Source organism: Nematolebias whitei, chromosome 15 (genome assembly GCF_014905685.2).
Source record: "Nematolebias whitei isolate Nwh7 chromosome 15, NemWhi1, whole genome shotgun sequence".
In the NCBI taxonomy this organism is placed as follows: Eukaryota; Metazoa; Chordata; class Actinopteri; order Cyprinodontiformes; family Rivulidae; genus Nematolebias; species Nematolebias whitei.
In genome coordinates, this window is record NC_056512.1 from 11,202,102 (window position 1) to 11,225,628 (window position 23,527).

Consider the following 23,527-nt stretch of genomic DNA (forward strand, 5'->3'; position numbering starts at 1 on the left):
CGACTTGAGGTTTGGTTTTTGGTTTTCCCCTAAATGTTTTGGAGTTTATGGCGAGACTCAACTGAAGGATTAGCTAGCGCCCCCCCCCCCCCCCCACCCACCCACCCACCCGGAATAGGATTGTTCGAGTAGGTTCGGCTTGAGCGTCGTGAGACCAATGTAGGTTATAGTACTTAAGGTAGCATTAATCTACATTGACTCCTCAAAGATTGAATTTTAACAAATGAACTGCATGTTGGCATAGTTAAAGTCCTTTTAGTCTCTACCTAAAGTACACACAAAATTCCTTCTTGCTGGGGGTGTTCAGAAACAATACCAAAAACCAATTAAACGATGTCTCAACATCGACAAAAATAGTGATTAAGCAACCAGAAAAACAACGTTTCAACATCGACAAAAGTAGTGATTAAGCAGCTAGAAAACTACGTTTCGGTGCGTCACTCACTCCGACTGTCAGATTTGATCACGTTATCGCATCTGAGTTGTTATCTTAACACTTAATTAAGCTTAAACTTATTTAGTTTCTGCTTGGACGACCCTTTTTCCCACTAGGTCTGAGTTTGTGAGATCTTTGTCTCTTGTGGAGTTATTGAACGCCTTGTGTAGTTTAACCTGGTTTCAATGTACCCATTTAACCATTGGCTCCTTCTGGCCTTTGCTGATTTTGACCTGATAGACAACCGGAGACAGTTTGTCTGTTATCAGGTGGAGTCCAGTCCACCTGGGCATCAGTTTGCGGGCGAGAGTTCCGGTCCCGGACTCTCTTTTCCCGGTTGTGGGGGTGAACGTGTAGTACCAGACCCTATCGCCCACTTGGAGTTCCTCGTGAGAGGCCTTTTGGTCATAGTACGCCTTTTGTCCTTCAGCGGATTTTTCCAGGTTTTTCTGGGCAAACGCAAAGGCGTTTTTAAGGTGTTCCTCCGAATCATTCATGTATTGTTGTGTGGTGTAGGCTGTTGCCATGGCTGCATCGCCTGGTTGGTACAACAGGTGTAGAGGGAGAGTCATTTGTCGACCCGTCATCATCTCGAAGGGAGATGCCAGTCGATGTGTGTGGAGTGGCCCTTATGGCCATGAAGACCAGAGGGAGTTTCACGTCCCAGTCCTTGTGGTTTGCGGCTACGTATTTCTTCAAAATACTTACCACAGTTCTGTTTGCTCTCTCTACTTGGCCTGGGGCCCGTGGGTGGTAGCCAACATGGAAGTTGACTTTGATGCCTAGCATCTTCCACAATTCTTTCATCACTTCAGCTGTGAAGTGCATACCTTGGTCTGAGTTCACCCTGAGGGGAAGTCCAAACCTTGAAAATACATGATTCATTAGTAACATAGCAGTTGTTTGTGCTGTGTCGTTAGGAGTTGGTAGGCATTCTACCCATTTGGTAAATGCGCAAGTTACCGTGAGAAAATATTTATTTCCTCTAGTGCTCTTAGTAAGTGGTCCAACCCAGTCGATCTGGAGGTCGGACCATGGGAATGCAATGCCTCTACTTTGCAGTGGTGCTCTGTGGAGTGGTCTGGATGGCTGAAACTGGCCACAGACCAGGCACCCTTTAATATAGTTCTTGACATCCTTTTTCAGTCCAGGCCAATAAGCAACTTGTTTTAATGCTTTCAGCGTGGCGTTATCTCCCTTGTGTCCTGCGGACGGGAGGTCATGCGCATGAACTAACATCACCCCCTGTGGTCATGGGGGACCACGAACACGGGTGAGGAAGTCGGTCCATGAGCAAAAGTTAGGATGCCCTTGATTAGTTTTAGCTGTTTGCGCAGCTGAAAGAGGACTTTAAGGTCTGGATTGGAATCCAGGTCTGCTTTGGACGGAGTGTTTTTCTCTGGGTCAGTCAAGTACAGCATCATCGAGTTTATCACAGGATCCAACTTCTGAAGTTGGATGATAACCGGGTCAGTCAGCACGGGTTGTACAGAGACTGTGTTGTCAGCCGGTTTGGCTGCAGCCTGTGCAAATGTGACTGCCATTACCTCGGCTGTAGGTTGTACTGACAGAGTTGTGAGCAGCCAGGAGGGGTCAAAGGACCACAGAGGGCCGATCACAGCTCCGTCCTTGGCTAGGAAGTCTGCAAGGTCATTATACCGCTTGTCATCACCTAGTTCTCTTGAATGTCCTGGAAACTTTTTCCAGTAGACCTGTAGGTCATGTGATGTCACCAAGTGATCACATGCCATGAAAAGCTCTTTGTGTTTGACCACTTTCTTGTTGCTTGTGAGAAAGCCGTTCTGTTTCCACAGAGCGAGATGACACAAGAACCTAAGTCGAGCGTAATTAGAGTCCGTGCAGATGACTAACGTTTGGATGGAGCGTTCTACTGCCATCTGGAGAGCTATTAGGATTCCTACTATCTCAGCGTACTGAGAAGTCTGAGAGCCTAATTTATAGCTAAAAGTGACCTCTTGTTGGTCTTGGAGGAGGATCCCTCCAACACCTGATTTGCAGGTTTGTTCGTGGTGGAATGAGCATCCATCCACGTACAGTGTTGTCATATCTTTGCAGATATTGCTATCAAAGTAGTGGTGATTCGGGTCATCACTTACTGAGGGTTTTTCCGCAGCTGGCGGATGGGTGGCAAGTACATCTTGTGTACATTCCTGGCAAAGTGCCAGTTCGGTGCCCAAATGTGACTTCTTGTTTTGTCCGAAGCAGAAGTCTAGGTCAAAACTTTGAAGCGCCATGAGCCATGTGGCTACCCATGAGTTTGTCACCATACCATCTCTGATGCGTTGGCTATTCAGGAAAGTCACTGGATGGTGTTGTGTTTCAACAATGATTTTTTGTCCACCGATGTAACTGGAGAAGTGTTTAACTGCCCACACAGTGATCAGTAGAGCTTTCTCACAGTCTGAGAACTTTAATTCGGGGCCTGCCATTGTCTTACTGGCATAGGCCACCACACGCTTGTCTTTGTTGTGCATCTGGTACAGACCAGCACTCATGCAGTGAGCTGAGAAGCCCACTTCCAGGTGAAACTCTCTGTTGTAGTCTGGATAGACTAGACATGGGGCTGACTTGAGTCTGTCCCTGAGAGCGTTCATTGCCTGTTGTTGGTTAACAGTCCAGACAAATGGGACGTCTTTCTTTAAGAGTTCAGTCAGTGGCTTCGTAAGGTCTGCATAGTTCTCTATGAATTGGCGTGAGTAGTTAAACACACCCAGAAAACTTTGTAGTTCTCTGAGATTGGTGGGAACTTTGAGATTATCTAGGCCTTGGGTGCGAGTCAATTGTGGTTGTACTCCGTCTGGACCAACTAGTAGGCCAACGTAGTCCACCTTGGCCCTGCACCAAAAACCAGAGGCGACGTCGAGGGTGGAAAAGTACTTACCATCGGTGACCTTGGGCAGTTCCTGTTGGATCTGGGTCATTGGCCACCTAAATAAAGGAACTTGTTTGTTTAGCTTTCTGTAGTGTATGGTAAGTCTCCACTTACCATTTGGTTTCAAAACTGGCCATAAAGGTGCAGAGTAGGTGCTATTACAATGTCTGATTATGCCTTTAACTAAAAGGTCATCAATGATTTCCTTGACAGTTTGATGTGCTGTCAGGGGAATCTTGTATTGTCTGACAAATGTAGGCGGTGAGTCTGGCGGAGTTGGGATGCTCACTGTGTGAAGCGAGGTCAACCCACAATCCAATGAGTCAGTCGAGAATGACTTCTCATATTTCAGGAGAACTTGGCGGAGTTTATCCCTTTCTTCATGAGTCGTCAGGGCGTCGGCTTGGGCGACCACCTGTTCAATCTGTGAAGCGATTGCTACGGGTTCTTGATGTTCGGGGAGCTCCAGTGAGTCCCCTTCTGTGTTGTCAAACCTGTTTAAAGGTAAGACACTATAGGTTTGAGGTCCTAAATCGACATCATTGGTTGAGAAAAGAGCTATGGCCTGTGTTGGTTTCGTGAACCAAACTGGACCAGTCTCTTGACTCGATATCAGGTTGTCTGGGAGTCCTCCCAGAAATGGGATGCCAAGCTCAAAATCATGAAAATCTGTGGATATCAACCATCCTAGCCTTGTGTTTCTCGGGATCAGTACCTCCTCCGTGTCTGTGTTGCACACAGCGACAGATGTGGTTCTGGAGTCGAGGCTCACTTGGCTCGTGGCCTCAATGGACAGTCCTAGTTTGAAAAACGTAGGAGATGGTTGAAAGTACGTGTGTTTAAGGCTAATAGCTTGTCCCGCCACAATGTGGACTAGTACCATCAGGTTTGTTACCTGAGGTGGTACTGAGGTATTTTGGTTGCTAGCAACCTGGCAGACCTCTGGAATGGTCTGTCCAGCCATAAGGTTTGCTGTGTCTAGCACAGGAGGATCCTTTTTGGCTTGTTTTACTGACCACAGTACATTGTGGCTGGTGTCCACTTGGACACCTAATCTTACCAAGATGTCAGAGCCTATGTAGGTTGCATGTGGTAAGTCTTGGACCACGAGGAATTCAGTTCAGTTTCAGGTTAATGACTCCTTTTGCAGTCATCATACGTGGACTGTTGGGATACAGTGGAAAGCGGAAAGCTTTCTTGATCAGAACTGGACCCAAATGTTTTTTAACCAATGTTTTGTAGAAAGCTTGGTTAATAGCTGATTTATCTGTCCACAGCGACAGTACAGCATCTTCGGTGTGGGATCCTTGGATCTCTACACCTTTAACTACCAACTGTAGGTAGAACCCGGTGGGCTCTGACTGTCTCAGCTCGCAGAGGAGGCTTTCCAGTTCAGTCAGAGTTGGGTCCACCGGCTGGGTCTCTTTGGTCTCACAAGCTTTTGAAGGCGTACTTACCGGGACTATATTCTCTGCCGAGAGGTCCTCAGTGCCTTCGGTGGTGCCTGCTGTTGGGCAGTCTGTGACTGTCTCAGGAGGCATGGGTATTGGCAGGGGTTTGCTCACTCTAGCCCACATTGTCCATTTACCATAATCTATAATCACGTCAAAGCGATTTATAAAATCCTGGCCGATCAAAAATGGGAATGAGTCAACCATAGACACATATACCGGGTGGTATAGTGTCATCTCGCCAACCTGCATGTGAACCATAGCTATAGCTGTTAGGGTTGTCCTTGTCTCTGCAAGGCCCTGCAGCCCTATAGCACATTCTATGAAAGGTATGTCCCTATGAAAACCATTAGCGGCAGTCCTGAGCTCCTCGAACAGTTTGGCAGACATAATAGTTATGTCGGCTCCCCCATCCAGTAGGGCTTCATGTGTGACGACTCCTTCAAGTGTGATCGACAGGTAAGCATTTTTAGCGACCCCCTTTCTGATCAGGTTACACAGGAACCTTGTAGGTTTTGGCTGACGTTTCTTCTTATGTTTACCTTTACCTGTGTAATCCCGGTTTTTCCGAACCGTTGGTGCAGTTGCTGCTGCTCCTGGGAGTTCAGCTTTTGACGGGCCTCCGTCACTGATATATGAGATCACCCGCCCACTGTGTGTTGAGGGGCTCTCATTGTTTGTTATAAAAAGGTCCTGGTGACTGTCCGTGACAGCGGCAACGTTGTTGTTTGTGTCACCCTGGTTTGACTGAACCGTTAGCACAGCTGTTGCTGTTTCTGAGGTTTCAGTTTGTGACGGGTCACTGTCGGTGACGTGTGATTGTACCCCCCCCTCTTTCAGGTGAGGGTGTGTCAGAGTTTACAACAACAGCGTCATGGTGACTGTGACAGCAGTAACGGTGTTGTCTGTGTGCTCTGACTTATCAGCAATGATATTGCCAAACAACGCGTTAGGTTGTTTGTCCGTGGCAACACCTTCCAACAATTCCAAGAACCGACGCACACTCTCTGTCTCGTCCGAGCTTAGAGGTCTGCGGCTCTCTTTCTGGACCTGCTGCTGTTTCTTTTTCGTCTCAGGCTGTTCAGTCCGACGTAGTGGAGAAGCAGGTCCCCCCCTCTGGGGTTCCCAGTGGGATCCCTGTTTGTATTGGTCACTTTTGGTGCCATACTTTTTACACTTAGGGCATTCACCCCCCTTCTGGTACGTTCATTCATCCTCTGGTTTCTTGGGAAACCATTTAGGATCTCGTCTGGACCAGGGGGCACTCACCTGTTGTGGTTTGGCTGCTGGGAAACCTCGTTTCCTCTCACTTTTTTTGGGAGGGGGAGCTGAAGCACTCGTCCCTTCCATTTCTAATGACTGGGCAGGAATCCTCTCACCTGGGAACACCTCAATGGGTGTTTTGGCCTGTGAACGGGCTTCAAAGACATTCACAGCACAACTTTTTATCTCATGAATGGATTTCTCTTTGACATTAGCCATCATTTGCACTGACGTGCTTATGTCAGGGTGGAGATTTTTGCTGAAAACGAAATTAAACGCTTCCTCCTCCTCCATGCTGGTCTCGTTCCTGTAACCAAAATTAGCCTGCAAAATCCTGGAATAATATGCCCTTGGGTGCTCATTCTTACCTTGCATGACCTTGTCGGCGGCTGGATAAAAGCCAGGTCCCGCGCAAGGGGAATACTCTTTCATAAAAGCAGCACATAACAGACGGTAATCCTTTCTTGTGGCATCAGGTTGACGCTCTATGAAGGAAAACACCGTCCTGGTTGAAGTGAGCCTGATCAAACCTACTTTATCCTCAACTGTAGCGTTGGGATAGCTTCTTAATTGGAAGTCAAGGTCGTTCAGATAGGCCTTGTGATGTGATGTATGACTTCACTTTGTAAACGCACGCCTTGTTGGACTAACGCTGCATTTTCCAATCTGTACTCGTTCAGAGCTTTTGATGTGAGCTGCACCTCTCGTTGTAGCGCATCCTTGTCTGAACACAGTACTTGGTACTTAATCCCAGTTTCACGTAGCTTCACCTCATATGAGTCTGCTTGTAACGACAGCTGAGCTTGTGAGAGCTCTCTCTCACGTTTTAATTAATTTGCCCAGGTCTCCTTATCAAATTTAGACTGTGCCATGAGTCTTAGATACTCCTCTGTTTCGCTGTTTAACCTTATTGCAAGGTCTTCAGCTTTGTTGGCTTCAATATAAAATTTAGCCTTCAGCAAGAGTGCAAATTTATCCAGATGTTCATAGCTTGACTTTGTTATGTCTGCAGAAGTCACTCTTTATGCAACATCCTTCAGCTCATCCAATAACTCTGTTGAGTTCATGCTGTCCACCTGTTCACCATATGGATGTAAGGATTCTGTTAGCAGCGTTAACGCTCTTTCTAACCAGTCCTTCCCACCACACGGAAAAATATTTGTTTCTGTCACATCTGCCATGGTTATCCACTGTTCAGCAAACCTATCTGGTTAAACAGTTGCAAACTTAGAGTTTTTAACAGGTAAATATATTTTTTTAAGTGAGCAGTGAGATTCACACACTATTTTAGCTCTGGGTTCAATCAACAGTACTGTTAAAAGCCAACTTTTCAATAAATGGCCCCTGTGGAGGTCTTATCCCATAAATATTGTAAGTAAATGCCTCCTTCTGGCAGTGTTACTTAATTATGAGCTTATTTTTAACAGATACCATGAACCAGGCCTTTTCAGTGTTAATTTTACTCAAGTGCACTTAAAATTAATAAACCTGCAATTTTTCTAAAAGTCTGACATCAACTTTAGTGTTCAAACGCTTTTTTAAGCAGTTTTCATTTACCAGAATTCGCTATTTAAACAGGACACAGAAACCAGGCTCAATTAACAAAACAAACAAAAAAAAAATACATGAAAAGCAGTGTTCAGCTTTCTTTAAGGAAAACTGTTATACTCCTTTTTCAACAGCAGGTGGCGGTGTAAGCTTACTTTTACCGGTAGGAGTCTTTTGACAACTTCCTGTAAACCAAATGCAAATTGTACTGTTAAAAATGTAACAAATAGCATAAAACACAGCATCTGAGGCGGCGCCCAGCTCCAAACAGCTTTTCATCCATTTAAAACATGACTCGTTCAGTCCAATAAACAGAACCGAGTCGGACAGCAGAACCTCCGTTCATGCAAGAGTTTTAACAGAATAAAGCGTCTTCCCCACTGCATCCAGCTTAGTTACACAAACAGATTTATACCTTTCAGCTTTAACAAGAACACATTGACTTAATTGCAGCTTTCTGAACACCACAAGCATGACTTATAATGTCCTTTCAAGCTCAAAACTCGGACTCCCATGTGCCAACACGCAGCATTATCTCAATAGCACAGAAACTCGTGTCACACAGAATTTATATCTCTTCAGAAACCTGTTCGGCCACCAAAATGCAGAAGGTGGGTTTTAAACAGGGGATGGAGGATAATTTATCTCTTTAGAGACCCGTACACGGCCACCAATATGTAGTGGTGTCAGGGCCAGCTTTGCTGCACCTCCACTACAATTATTTAAATATAACGGGTTCTCTCTTTTTCAAGTTAAATTTCTGCCATGTGACGAGGTACTGTGAGGATTGTTGAAATCAGTGACATGAGACGTTAATTTCCTTTAACCCATCAGAATAAATGTGGTCATTTATTTAACAGAATCAAAATTTAACATCAAAACATGTACACGTGATTAGCTGATCTGGTTCTGATTAATAAAACTTGGCACGCTTTACTAATAAGACAAAATATAATATGGCAAAATAGAAGAGTTGTAAAGGAAGGAATGAAGAGAAAAGATGGGTAAAAGGGGGTGTCTGTTCGGACCAGGATGGCACGCTCCCTTCAACACCAGCTCAAACCTCCGGTACACTTGGCGCGTCACGACTCGTTACCTTTGCAGAAATTAATCATCTCCGGTGTCGGGTCCATTTCAACGCTACCTTCCAGCGTCTCCGGTAAGAGCGGCTGGCCATCGTCAGGAGTCGTGTCGTTTACTCCGTTCAACAAACACGCTCATCTCCCGGGTGGATACACAGCAAGCTGTGAGTCCGTCAGAGGTTCCACTAAGGAGTGGAAGACTCCATCAAAAACTCAGAAGACTCACCAGACCCAAACTCAACTAGAAGACAGACTTGAAGACTCAGAAGACTCGAAACCCTCACCAGAGTTCCAGAGAGCCGAGTTCACTACACTAATGTATTTTATTTTATTTTTTTCTTTCGGCAGTTCCCTTCTTCAGGGGTCGCCACAGCGAACTAAGTCACACGAAGACTTGGCAATTATTTCTACACCAGATGCCCTTCCTGACGCAACCACAGATCACCGAGCTACCACAGCTCTCTGTGTGGAGCAGAGAGCTGCTATCTGGGGTGACTTGAGGAGCAGATGATGGTGATTAAGGGCCTTGATCAAGGGCCCAGAGTGAGCCAAATGACGACAGGACAGCCCCCAGAAATCATCTGATCACCAGAAAACTGGTTGGTCCACTAAAAGAGTGTACTGCTTAGTGGGGAAAACAGTTTACTTGGGACTCCTCAGACTGAAGAAGCCCTCTGGATAGAGTGTGAAACGTCTTTCCACAAAAAAGAAACTGTCCAGATGACCTGATTGACCATTATTGGATCTTGTACCTGGATGACTTAGTATGAACTTTGATGAGGTATTACTGCATTTCTATTCTTGACATGTGTTTTTGTCTTTCTTCCAATAGGGGGTACACCTGCACCTACACCCGGACCTGCCATTCTGTGCTCATTTGTCTCTCCTTCCTGTCCTCTCAAACCCAGCCGGTCGAAGCAAATGGCCACTTCTCCTGAGCCTGGTTCTGCTGGAGGTTTCTTCCTGTTAAAAGGGAGTTTTTACTTTCCACTGTTACCATTGTGCTTGCTCAGGATGGGAGACTGGGATGAAGTGAAGAGTCGATGCATTTGCTGGCTTCCTTCCTTAGATAAAGAACTTTACTATTGGGCTTTTGTGTGTATTTGAATGTTTCTGTTCAGTGCCCTGAGACAACTTCTGTTGTGATTTGGTGCTAAATAAACAAACTGAATTGAACTGAATGTGTGTCAAACGTCTTCCTTGTGTCATTTACTAATTTTAACAAATTAACTGACTTTAGCAATCTTTTTTGTGGTAAACTATTTAAAAAAAACACAAAGTTGTTGTGCATAAATTATTATTATTTATTTATCCTGTGCAGAAGCATGTGTGCACATGGTTCGATAAATTTGAACATTTCAATGCGCACACAATTTCAAATTTAGTCCACACACCAACTTACAGTATGAAAGTTGATCCTGATTGTGCACTCACCTTGTGATCCACCAGAAGGTTATTCTAGAGAGAAAAGAAGCTCCGGGCTCAGGACATGGATTCTGCACACAAAGACATCATAGTTCAACCTTAAAGACAATGCTTCTGAAAAATCTGTCTTCAGAAATAATGGGGGAGGGAAGAAAAACCTTTTTAGATGTGAAAAGAACTTTCATCTGGGCTATTTTTATTTCCTACAGTTGCCAAGCTAACTCCTAATTTTATTTATCAAAACTCTCTTGATCGAGAGTTTTACTCAATAAAATTGTGCACCTGTTTACATTTCATTGGTCAATCTAATCTTCATACAGTAACACATTTTTTGTTGTGACTAATAATTATTGAAAATACATTGTACTCTCTGAATAGAAACCATTTAATCAGATTAGTCATAAAATTAAGGCTTTGTGTATATATTGAGATTTGTTGTTCTGGTTTAGTCTCAGGAAACCAGACTTTATGGGTATTGCCCATAGTTTAAAGGACTGTGCTAATCTGAGTGTATAGAGTTTGAAAAAAGAAATAAATGTACACAGTGCATTTTGAATCCAAATGTGAGATGACCATTTAGCTCAACCTTTGTAGTACTGCAGATGATAATCAGTATGTAGACATGTCAGTGTGAAAATGAGGTGATCTTACTGTGTCTTTGACTGCCTGGGAGAAGAGCGGCGGTCGATCAGTCAGAGCGGATAGGATCAGAGCTATCAGCAGCAGAGCATAGTATATATAGAAGGTGGTATATCTCCATATACAGACCATCTCTGGCTAAACGAAACAGAAAACAAAATTTATTTCTTTGTTTTTGACTAATTAGCTATAAACTCTTGGTTCTGGATGAATCAGTCACATTATGCAAAGAGTTATGGTAGTATCTCATTGGGCTACGACCAGTTGGCAAATGGCATTCAGGAGGGAGTCTCCAGGATGCGTTACAATGTTTGCAGTGGTACGGAGTTTGTTTGTGAGTCAAAGGTTTGTCAATTTAGTTTTATACAAAACTAAAAATATATACAGCACACAGTAGTCCCTCGCTACTTCGCAGGTCAATTGTCGCAGATTCGCTATATCGCAGTTTTTCAAAGTAAGATTGAACATGACACAATTGGCTGATTGATGGAGCCATGGATCGTTTATTTAAAATTAATTTATTTAAATGATTTTGCAGCATGTGTGCAGTCCACAGGTGCAGGGGAAAGCTCCTTACTGCACCTGATCAGCCGATTTTCTTCTCTGCCACACACACATTTCTCCTGCTGCATCAGCTTTGTGAAGAGTTAACCCTTTGCTGTCCAGATGCACCAATCAACTTTTGTCTTCCAACTTAAAATTCAAAGTATGTCCAAACATCCATCCATTATCTTTAACCCGCTTCTTCCCTTTTTAGGTCACGGGGGTCGCCGGTGCCAATGTCCAGCAATCACAGTGCGAGGGGCGGGGTACACCCTGGACAGGTCTCAAGTACATCACAGGGACAGAGAGACAAAAAAAAACTTCTGAGGCTACTTACAGTCCCATATGATCAGGTTTAAAAGCCACACTGATGATAAGAATAAATTACAATAGGCCTTCGCAGCGCTTCACTGCTCGTGCCTAAAAATCTCTTTCCCAAAAGGTTAAATTATTAATGTGGGGTGGCTGCCAAGTGGCTACGAAGTGTGCAGAGGCCAGTACATTTTGAGTGAAGTTAGGCAATGAAATAATGGACATGACCAAGAATGTAGTTTTGCAAATTGCATAAAGGAAAAAAGGATGTTGTTTTCAAATACTGGCCATTTAAAACACAGCAACATGGCTCGCAGATTAGTCAGAGTCAGCGATTCTTTATCGTCGTTCCACCATATGTGGTACATGTGGTGGAACGAAATTATGAACACAGGGTCCCAGTAACATCCAACAATGAAATGTAAAATAAAAACAGTAATAACATCTAAGATATGAACTAAGAAAAACAAACTAAAAATAAACTAAGCACTAAGTGCGTAAAAACATTACATCAAACAGCAGCACGGACATGAGCATGAGTTTGTGTGAGCAGATGAGCACGCATGAACACATCAACATGGAACAGATCATTAGCAACATTGAAACAGATCAGCAGCAACATGATGTGATTTTTCACAGTGATTATTCTGGTTAGAGATTCATGAGTCTAACAGCCTCAGGGTAGAAGTTGTTCCTCACTCTAGTGGTTCTACACTTAATGCTCCTCAACCTCCTTCCTGAGGAGAGTGGGGCAAAAAGTGTGTGTGCTGGGTGAGTGGGGTCCTTCATGATGCAGGTGGCCCTCTTGATGCATCTGGAGGTGTAAATGTCTGTGATGGTGGGGAGGACGACTCCAACAGTCTTCTGTGCAGCCTTCACCACTCTCTGCAAAGCTTTTCTTTCTGCAGCTGTGCAGCCTCCATGCCACACGTTGATGCTGGAGTGGATGCTCTCCACTGCACACCTGTAGAAGGAGGCGAAGACGGAGCTTCCCAGACAAGCTTGTCTCATCCGCCTGAGGAAGTAGAGTCTCTGATGAGCTTTCTTGATCAGGCTGGTGGTGTTGTTGCCCCAGCTGAAGTTGTCATTCATGTGTACACCCAAGTACTTGTAGCTGGAGACCACTTTCACCGCAGATCCTCTTATGTTCAGGGGGGTATAGGCGTTTATTCCTTCTGAAGTCCACCATCATCTCCTTTGTCTTCTTCACATTGATGTGAAGGTTATTCTCTTTGCACCAGCTCTCCAGGTGTTCCACCTCTTGCCTGAAGTTGGACTCATCATTGTTTGTGATGCATCCTACCACCGCTGTATCATCTGCAAATTTTACAATGTGACAGCCTGGATGGGTAGCTGCACAATCATACATGAGCAGAGTAAGCAGGAGGGGGCTCAACACACAGCCCTGAGGAGAACCAGTGTTGAGGGTTATGGTGGAGGAGGAGAAGTTGTGGATCCTCACTAACTGTGGTCTGTTTGTTCAGAGGTCTAGTATCTAGTTGCAAATGGAGGGGCTTAGTCCTAGTGCGAATAGTTTGTCCATCAGGGTTTGGGGGATCATGGTGTTGAAGGTGGATGTGAAGTCCATAAAGAGCATACGGACGTAAAAGTATTTCTGCTCCAGGTGGTTGAGCGCAGTGTGGACCACAGAGGAGAAGCATCCTCTGTTGATCGGTTCTCACGGTATGCATACTGATGAGGGTCCTCATCTGATCGGCCACTGGCCGATAGTCATTCAGACCAGTCACTGTAGAGATTTTTGGGACTGGGATAATGGTGGCAGTCTTCAGGCAGATGGGAACTGTCTCCAGGGTAAGTGAGGTGTTAAAGATGTCTGCCAGCACCTCGCAGAGCTGATCGACACATACTTTCAACACTTTTCAGGGGATGTTGTCTGGGCCGGTTGCCTTGTGCTGATTAATCCTCCTGAAAGTATTCCTTACTTATGCTGAGGTCACGCGGAGATGCTCTTCATCCAGTGGTGAGGTGAGTCTGGTGCTGGGTGGCCTGTTCGGGTCTTTAAAGCATGCATAGAATTTGTTGAGGGCATCAGGTAGAGATGGGTCTTTGGGGCATTGTTTGCTCTTTCCTTTATTATCTGTTATACACTTAATACCCCTCCACATGCTCCGAGGTTCTTGTGAGGTGAATTGACCCTCGATCCTCTGTGCATATGTAGCCTTGGCCTTCTTAATACCAGCAACCAGCTCATTTCTTGTCCTACTCAGCTCCTGTGAGTTTCCAGACCTGAAGGCAGTGTTCCTGGCTTCCAGCAGGGTACGCACCTCTGCATTCAGCCAAGGCTTCCTGTTCGGGTAACATAACATTTAACATATCTTATGGTGGAGACAGTGTCTGTGCATGTGCCAATGTATCCCAGAACTGAGGTCCAGATCAAGCGATCCTCCATTTTCAGCAGCTTCTCTGAAAACCTACCAGTCTGTTTGTTCAAAACAATCTCTCAGTATGGGACCACTGTCCTGGATCCAACATTTAACTTTCTTTTGTACTGGTCTGGAGCGTCTCAGCGGGGGGAGGTAAGCAGGAGCCATTAAGATTGAGATGTGATCAGAGAATCCTAGGTGGGGGTGGGGTTCGGCTTTGTATGCATCTTTTACGTTTGTGTAAACACGGTCCAGCGTGTAGTTTCCACGTGTTGGTATGCCCACATGCTGGTAAAAACTTGGGAGGCAGTCCTTTAGATTCACGTGATTAAAGTCTCTGGCTACCACGTAAAGAGCCTCAGGGTGTTTGTTCTACAGCGAGCTGAGGAGATCATGGAGCTCCTGCAGAGCGTCGGTAGCATTGGCATTCGGAGGAATGTAAACAACGGTAACACTGTGAACTCGCAGGGTAGATAATGTGGTTGACATTTCACTGTTCGTTGCTCCAAAGCCTTCGAGCATTAGCTTTTTACAACAGTACAGTTTGTGCACCAACTTTTACTCATGTAAATGCACACTCCGCCTCCCCGTGATTTCCCCGTTAGCTTGCTGCAGCAGTCCGCTCGAAAAAAAGTCTGTCATCCAGCTGAAAGATTGTATCCGGTGTTTCACTTGTAATCCATGTTTCCGTGAGGCAAAGCACCGCACACTTCATCGCTTCTGAGGCACCCGCTCTCAGACAAAGCAAATCCATCTTGTTTTCCAACGAGCGGACGTTCGACAGAGAGAGACGGCATTGGGAGTTTTCCAGCTTTAGCGTTAGCATGTAGCCTCACCAGAACCCCCACCCAGCGTCCTCTCTTTTAAAGCCGAGAGCAGCGCTTCCTCTTGTGCCTGTTGGAATGCCTCTGCTGCAGCTTCCAGGTAGATGACTTTAAGATCTGCATTCTGCTGAGCATAGTTTTGAGTTTGTTGCCGATTTCTGCTATATTTTGTGGCAAATCCGCTCCTATTCTCATCAATTCGGTTCAGCTATATGAACTATAGTTCACACAAATAAATCGGGTTAAGTCAGGCACAGAGTCAATATCAAAACTTCTAAACACTGGGATAGTACCGGGAGCCTGTGAAGCTGCAACTGCTCTGAGCATGGCCATCTTGGTAACAACACAAGACACAACACACTCTTCAACAGGTGAGACTACAACAAAAAAAATCAACTATTTTCTCTGTCACAAATAAGATGTCACAGCCCAGTGAGGTACATACTTTATTATTGATTGTTTTCATCTGGATATAGCTCAAATTGGTTTTCAGACTGACTTGATTCAGCGCCTGGAGGATCTTGGACCTGAAGGGGATTGTGGCACACAGCAAAATCAGCAGCCAGAAGATCAGCATGACTCCAGATGACTGGACTCCTTTCAGCCGTTCGTACTGGATTATCAGGGTGCTCAGCAACTGCAGCACAAACACATTAAGGACATTGACACTAATGGTTGAACATAATGTACATTTTGTTCTAAATTAACTTATAAAGAGATGTTCAGGTCCACATTGAAGTGGGGTTCTGTCAAAAAGGTTAAGGACACATAATATTACAGGAAGTGTTATAGCTTGCTGCTATGGTTTGCATTTGCAAACTGTTTTAAATATTCTGAATATTCCTTTACAAAGACAAAGGCAATGCACAGTGGTGCTTGAAAACTTGTGGAGCATTTACAATTTTCTGCATTTCTACAACAATTTTCTGCATTTCTACATCAATAATGACCTCAAACATCTTCAGATTTTCATAAAAGTCCTAAAAGTAGATAAAGAGAACCCAGTTAAACAAATAAGACAAAATATTATACTTGGTCATTAATTTATTGAGGAAAATGATCCAATATTACATATTTGTGATGGTAAAAGTACATGAACCTCTAAGATTATCTGTTAATTTGAAGGTGAAATTAGAATCAGGTGTTTTCAATCAATGGATGATGATCAGGTGTGAGTGGGCACCCTGTTTGATTTAAAGAACAGGATCTATCAAAGTCTGCTCTTCACATGTCTGTAGAAGTGGATCATGGAGAAACAAAGGAGATTTCTGAGGAGCTCAGAAAAACAGTTGTTGATGCTCATCAGGCTGGAAAATGTTACAAAACATCTGAAAAGAGTTTGGACTCCACCAATCCACAGTCAGACAGATTGTGTACAAATGGAGGAATGTCAAGACCATTGTTACCCTCACCAGGAGTGGTGGACCAACAAAGACCACTCCAAGGCGTGGAATACAGTCAGCGAGGTCACAAAGGACCCCAGGTTAACTTCTAACAACTGAAGGCCTCTCTCACATTGACTGATGTTCATGTTCATGAGTCCACCATCAGGAGAACTCTGGAAAACAATGGTGGTAATGGCAGAGTTGAAGGAGAAAGACACTGCTCTCCAACAAGAACATTGCTGCTTGTCTGCAGTTTGATAAAGATCAAGTGGACAAACCAGAAGACTGTTGGAAGAATGTTTTGTGGACGAATGAGACCAAAACATAACTTTTTGGTTCAAATGAAAAGTGTTACGTTTGGAGAAAGGAAAACTGCATTCCTGCAGAAGAACCTTATCCCATCTGTGAAACATGGTGGTGGTAGTATCATGGTTTGGGCCTGTTTTGCTGCATCTGGGCCAGGATGGCTTGTCATCATTGATGGAACAATGAATTCTGAATTATATCAGAGAATTCTAAAGGAAAATGTCAGAACATCTGTCCATGAAGTGAATCTAAGAGAAGGTGGATCATGCAGCAACACAATGACCTGAAGCACACAAGTGGTTTTACCAAAGAATGGTTCAAGATGAATAAAGTTCATGTTTTGGAATGACCAAAACAATGAGGCGGCTGTGGCTGAGTGGTTAGAGCAGTCGTCCTCCAACGCAAGAAGTTGGGGGTTCGAATCCACCAGCAGTCACATGTCGAAGTGTCCATGGGCAAGACACTGAACCCCTCATTACCTCTGATGTGTGTCCCATCGGTGTATGAATGTGATAAAGCTCTGATTAGTCTCTTTAGAATGATTTGTTCAATTAGCTTTGTAGAGATCTAGTAGAGTGCTGTATGAATGGGTAAATGAGGACACAGATTGTTGTGTAAAGCGCTTTGAGTATCTTGATCAGATAGAAAGGCGCTACCCAAGTACAGTCCATTTACCAAGTCAAAGTCCTGACCTTCATCCAATCCAGATGTTGTGGAAGGACCTGAAGCAGCTGTTAATGTGAGGAAACCACCAACATCCAGAGTTGTTCTGTACGGAGGAATGGACTAAAACTTCTCATAGCTGAGCAGCACTGATCAACAGTTACCAGAAACATTTACAATATTATACAATGCAATACAACTTTATTTATAAAGCACTTTAAAACAACACCGTTAGCCAAAGTGCTGTACACTAACACATACAAGCATAGAAACTATGAACTTAACAAATACCATAAAAGTAATGAACTACCAAATCATAAAACAGCAAACAGTAACAACAATAAAACAAAAAACATAAAACAATAAAGCCAAAATTTCAAGCTGCGTTAAAAGCCACAGAGAAAAAATGAGTCTTCAGAGCAGATTTAAAAACAGGAAGTGAGTCAGCTTGTCTGACGTGCAAAGGCAGCTCGTTTAGTTGAAGTTATTGCTGCATTGGGGGGGGGGGGGGGGGCGGGGGTTTCACACCAGATATTGAAAGCAAAGGTTCACATACTTTTACCACTTACAAATATGAAATATTGGATCATTTTCCTCAATAAATGAATGACCAAGCATAATATTTTGTCTCATTTATTTAACTATGTTTTCTTTATCTACTTTAAGGACTTGTGTGAAAATCTGAGGATGTTTTAGGTCATATTGATGCAGAAATATAGAAAAATATAGAGTTCACAAACTTTCAAGCACCACTGTAACTGAAAGTAAATAGAAATGTGAAGCAAAATTAACAATTGGTACGCTGATTATTCCCGTTGCTGAGGGGTTTATTGTAGTTTTAGAGAAGCGTGTTTTTCTTGACTGGAATTGAACAGTAAATGCAAATAAACTTTAATGTTTTTGGTGAGTTATACTGTGAAGAACAGAAGTAGTTTTTCTTTTCCTTGTCCAAGGCAGCACAAAGTCAAGGATCCTAGAGAGTGGAGGGAGAAATTTGATCCATGACCAGGCGCAATGGTGGAGCCAGGGGATGGCAAGTGGTGACCTTGGCCACCATAGATTTACCTTTGGCTACCCCAGTCATTGAAAAAAACTATACTTTTAAGCAAAAATACAACCTAGAAAGTATACTTTTCTCGAATGATTTGGATGGTTGGTTTATGGTGGTGGCTAGGGCTGGGCGATATGGACCAAAATTAATATCTCAATATTTTAAGATAAATGGCGATATACGATAAATATTTTTTTCTTTCCATAATTTTTTTTCTTTTCTTTCAGCTGCTCCCTGTTTTAGGAGTCGCCACAGCGAACTAAGTCGCACGCAGACTTGGCAGTTATTTTTTTTACGCCGGATGCCCTTCCTGACGCAACCACAGACCACCGAGCTACCACAGCCCTCTGTGTGGAGCAGAGAGCTGCTATCTAGGACTCCCGGAGGAGCAGATGGTGGGGGTTAAGGGCCTTGCTCAAGGGCCCAGAGTGGGACGAATGAGGGTGGGGGCAGGTGTGGGTGCTTCACCTACCCCACCCACATTTTTGATGTTGTCTGTACCGGGGCTTGAACCAGCAATCTTCCAGTCACAGGCCCACCTTCTCTAACCTCTGCGCCAACACTCCCCAGATTTTTTCTTTCCATAAAATAATAACAAAAATATATTTCTGAGTCAAAGCTTTGTCCCAATTGTCACACAAGCACCTTTATTAACAAAGCTGTAAATGTACAAAATAAATGCCTAAAATATACATATATTTTCCTCCACAACAAAACTAAAAATACAGCTGTGCACTTAAAATTTAAACATAATATATACAGAGCAAACTTAATGAAAGGCTGACTTGCTCTTTAAAAAGTCTGATTCTATTGAAGTATATTCATTCAGTCTTTAATAACCTTTATTAACAAAGCTATTAGAAAGCCCACATTGTGGTTGGCTTTTTTACTGACCTTGGTTCTGTTTGGTTACAGCTCATGAGCTTACAGCTCATTTTGAATGTTATAGTTCCTATGCTCTTGAATGCACCGTGGGTTTTCCGACACTAGTGAATGTACCACTCTATGTAAACAAAGTGCAGTTGGAGCTTTTCTCTCCCGACACAGACTGAGCCTTGCTGCTTTTGTCGCGCTTCTATTTGCACTTTAAACTGCTGTATGTAAAATACCTGAAGAAACACAGCAAATAAATCACCCTAAACTTGACATTTGTCACCATGTTTTTTAATGAAAAAACAACTTCATACCTTCCTCAAAATCCTATTCTGTCCGACCATTTTTTAATAACCTTTGAGTTTACATTAAATGACTACACAGTCAGAGTAAATTTCATCTCAGCAGGTGCTTATCATAAAATGCTGTAACCAAATTTAAACGATCTCTTTCATCTATGTTTTCCTCTATCTTGCAGAGTAATTAAAAAAAAAATACCTTATTAATCCCAAAGGGAAATTATTTGTTGTTGTAACTTGTTATCCTCATTTCATTAAGAGATGTTATAGATGCTGATGGCTGTAGACAGGAAGGATCTCTTGTAAAGGTCCATCCCACAGTGGATCCTAAGAAACTGGCTGCAGATGCCGTCTGATTCGTCCACACAGACTCAGGTGGCCTCTCGGTTCCTCCGGGCTGTAGGACCGCCCAAATGCAGGGCAGAACTCCTCCCAGTGCGATGGCCACTCCTCCCAGCAGTCTGCTGAGCTCCTCGTCGCTGCGGACAGCCAGCTGTAGGTGTCGAGGGATGATCCTGTCTTTCCACTGTCATGAGCCGCGTTTCCTGCTAGTTCCAGGATCTCAGTGGTCAGTCACTCGAGCACAGCTGGCAGGTAGATGAGAATGCATCCACAGAACATACTTTTCAACTCATTTGAGATTCGGGGCTGTAGTTGAGATATTATTTCAGCTTTTGAGATGTTAATCAGCTGCTGTTGGTTGTAGAAAACTGCCTTGTTGCCATGGTTACGCATCATAACAACTGTCCAAAACTAAAAAAGTTTCAGTAAAAATCCTTCCAGCTGCACAGCATCTAATACCGGAGGAAACAATCATCTAAAAAAAATGTGATTTGCATCCAGAAAAAGAGGAATTAAAGTTTCCAAAAGCAAAATCTCAGAATGAAAGTAACAGAGCTGCTCCAACATGCAGCCACCTTGAGCGGCGCAATTCTAGAACCATGCATGCAATGCATCAGAGAACAGTGACTTAGATCATCTAGTTGATCTTACAACTTCATTGCAAACTTCACTTGATCAAATTGCTCCACTGAAAAAGAAAGTAATCAATCAGAGGAACCTGGCTCCTTGGTTCAATTCTGAGTTACATACTTTAAAGCAGGCATCTAGAAACCAGGAGAGAAAATGGCACTCTACCAATGTTGAAGAATTTTATTTAACTTGGAAAGATAGTCTGCTAACATATAAAAAAGCTCTCCGTAAAGCTAGAACTTTATATTACTCATCTTTAATAGAGGAGAATAAAAATAACCCTAGGTTTCTGTTTAGTACTATTGCTAGACTAATTAAAAGTCCCATTTCTGTTGAACCATGTACCCCTACAACGATAAGTAGTGATGACTTCATGAGATTCTTTATAAATAAAATTATTTAAATTAGAGAGAAAATTCAAACCATCATTCCTTCTACTATCTCTAGTCCCCTGTCAAATGAGGCAACTTTAAAAATTTCACTAGAGCCTGATTTATGTTTGGACAGTTTTTGTCCTGTTGAGCTCTCTGAATTGTCAAAAATAATAACCCCATCCAAACCATCCACATGCCTGCTAGATCCCATCCCAACCAGACTGTTTAAAGATGTATTTCCCCTAATTAATGTCCACATTTTGGATCTACTTAATTTGTCTTTAATGAATGGTTATGTATCACAGAGCTTTAAGGTTGCTGCTAACCTTTATTTAAGAAGTCTGACCTTGATTCAGAAATTCTGGCCAACTATAGACTAGGGCATTAACAGAGTACTTGAGTAATCTACACATCGATTGCTAGGACATCTATCGAGGTTAAAAATGTTACGAGTATCCGTAGTGACGTCATATTATGTGACCACCGTATGACCGTAGGGGGCGGTGTTGCACTGTTGCAGGTCACAGAGTATGGTGTAAAACCAGGTCCAATCCACCAAACCAGAACCAGTTTCGGTTTAAGTTTCGTTTTTGACGTGCTGCATGTTTCTTCACGTTTGCAGTTTAATAATAATAACTAATAGTTTAGTTTTTCCTGTGACTTATTTCAATTCAATTCAATTCAAAAATACTTTATTAATCCCAAAGGGAAATTATTTTGTTGTTGTAACTCGTTATCCTCATTTCATTAAGAGATGTTATAGATGCTGATGGCTGTAGGCAGGAAGGATCTCTTGTAAAGGTCCATTTCACAGTGGACCCTAAGAAACTGGCTGCAGATGCCGTCCGATCCGTCCACCCAGACTCGGCTGGCCTCTTGGTTCCTATGGACTGTAGGACCGCTTGAATGCTGGGCAGAACTCCTCCCAGAGCGATGGCCACTCCTCCCAGCAGTCTGCCAAGCTCCTCATAGCTGCGGACAGCCAACTGTAGGTGCTGAGGGATGATCCTGTCCTTCTGCTGTCATGAGCCGTGTTTCCTGCTAGTTCCAGGATCTCAGTGGTCAGGCACTCGAGCACAGCTGGCAGGTAGATGAGAATGCGTCCATAGAACATCCTTTTCAACTCACTTGAGAGTTGGGGCCATAGCTGAGATATTATTTCAGCTTTTGAGATGTTATTCAGCTGCTGTTGTTGTAGAAAACTGCCTTGTTGCCATGGTTATGCATCATAACAAATGTCCAAAACTAAAAAAAGTTTCAGTAAAAATCCTTCCAGCTGCACAGCATTCGATACCAGAGGAAACAATCATCCAAAAAATGTGATTTACATACAGAAAAAGAGGAATTAAAGTTTCCAAAAGCAAAATCTCAGAATGAAAGTAACAGAGCTGTTCCAACATGCAGCCACCTTGAGCGGCGCAAATTTGCAGTATGATAAATGGTAGGAGCATAATATACAATCCCAATGTTTTGTTGGTCTTTTTTTTGTAAATAATTACCTTTTTTGCGGTTTTATTTATTTATTTATTTTTCTATCTTGAGATCTATGACGTCATCAAATACTCGAGTTCTACTTTGGTTTTATTATGTTAATGTCGAGTTTAAAAATTATATACTCGTTCAACCCCTACTATAGACCTATATCTAATCTAACTTTCATCTAAAAATTCTAGAGAAAATAGTTACAGGTCAGTTGCGTGAACATCTACAAAGAAATAATCTGTTTGAAGAGTTTCAGTCAGGGTTTAGAGCTTATCATAGCACAGAAACAGCACTAGCAAAAGTAACTAATGATACTCTCATGGCCTCAGACAATGGACTTGTGTCTATGTCTTGTGACTTAGTTCTAGAATTGCGCCGCTCAAGGTGGCTGCAAGTTGGAGCAGCTCTGTTACATTCATTTTAAGATTTTGCTTTTGGAAACTTTAATTCTTCTTTTTCTGGATGTAAATCACATTTTTTGGATTATTGTTTCCTCTGGTATCAGATGCTGTGTGGCTGGAAGGATTTTTACTGAAGCTTTTTTAGTTTTGGACATTTGTTATGATGCGTAACCATGGCAACAAGGTAGTTTTCTACAACCAGCAGCTGATTAACATCTGAAAAGCTCAAATAATATCTCAACTACAGCCCCAAATCTCAAGTGAGTTGAAAAAGATGTTCTGTGGACTCATTCTCATCTCCCTGCCAGCTGTGCTCGAGTGCCTGACCACTGAGATCCTGGAACTAGAAGGAAACACGGCTCATGACAGCGGAAGGACAGGATCGTCCCTCAGCACCTACAGCTGGCTGTCCACAGCGACGAAGAGCTTGGCAGTCTGGTGGGAAGGGTGGCCATCGCTTTGGGAGGAGTTCTGCCCAGCATTTGGGCGGTCCTACAGCCCGAGGGAACTGAGAGGCCAGCCGAGTCTGAATGGACTGATCGGATGGCATCTGCAGCCAGTTTCTTAGGATCCACTGTGGGATGGACCTTTACAAGAGATCCTTCCTGCCTACAGTCTCAGTATCTATAACATCTCTTCATGAAATGAGGATAACAAGTTACAACAACAAATAATTTCCCTCTGGGATTAATAAAGTATTTTTGAATTGAATTGAATACTGGTCCTGTTAGATCTCAGTGTTGCATTTGATACGGTTGATCACAATATTTTACTACAGAGGCTTGAAAATGATATTGGGATTACAGGAACAGCTCTAAAATGGTTTAAATCATATCTATCTGATAGATACCAGTTTGTAAATGTAAATAATAAATCTTTTTTTTTATTTTTTAACCCAGTCACAGCCCCCCACAGCCAAGC

General features: G+C 43.2%; 1 protein-coding gene across 1 annotated transcript in view; it reads right to left on the minus strand.

The window, feature by feature from the left end:
• Nucleotides 1-23,527, minus strand: part of LOC119421956 (multidrug resistance-associated protein 1-like) — a 217,184-nt gene that overhangs the window by 143,380 nt on the left and 50,277 nt on the right. Inside the window, exons 4-6 of the mRNA XM_037689314.1 lie at nucleotides 15,300-15,437; nucleotides 10,750-10,875; nucleotides 10,108-10,169 (exon numbers count right to left, since the gene is read on the minus strand). Of these exons, the coding sequence (XP_037545242.1) occupies nucleotides 10,108-10,169; nucleotides 10,750-10,875; nucleotides 15,300-15,437 (326 nt within the window). The remainder of the gene's footprint in view (nucleotides 1-10,107; nucleotides 10,170-10,749; nucleotides 10,876-15,299; nucleotides 15,438-23,527) is intronic.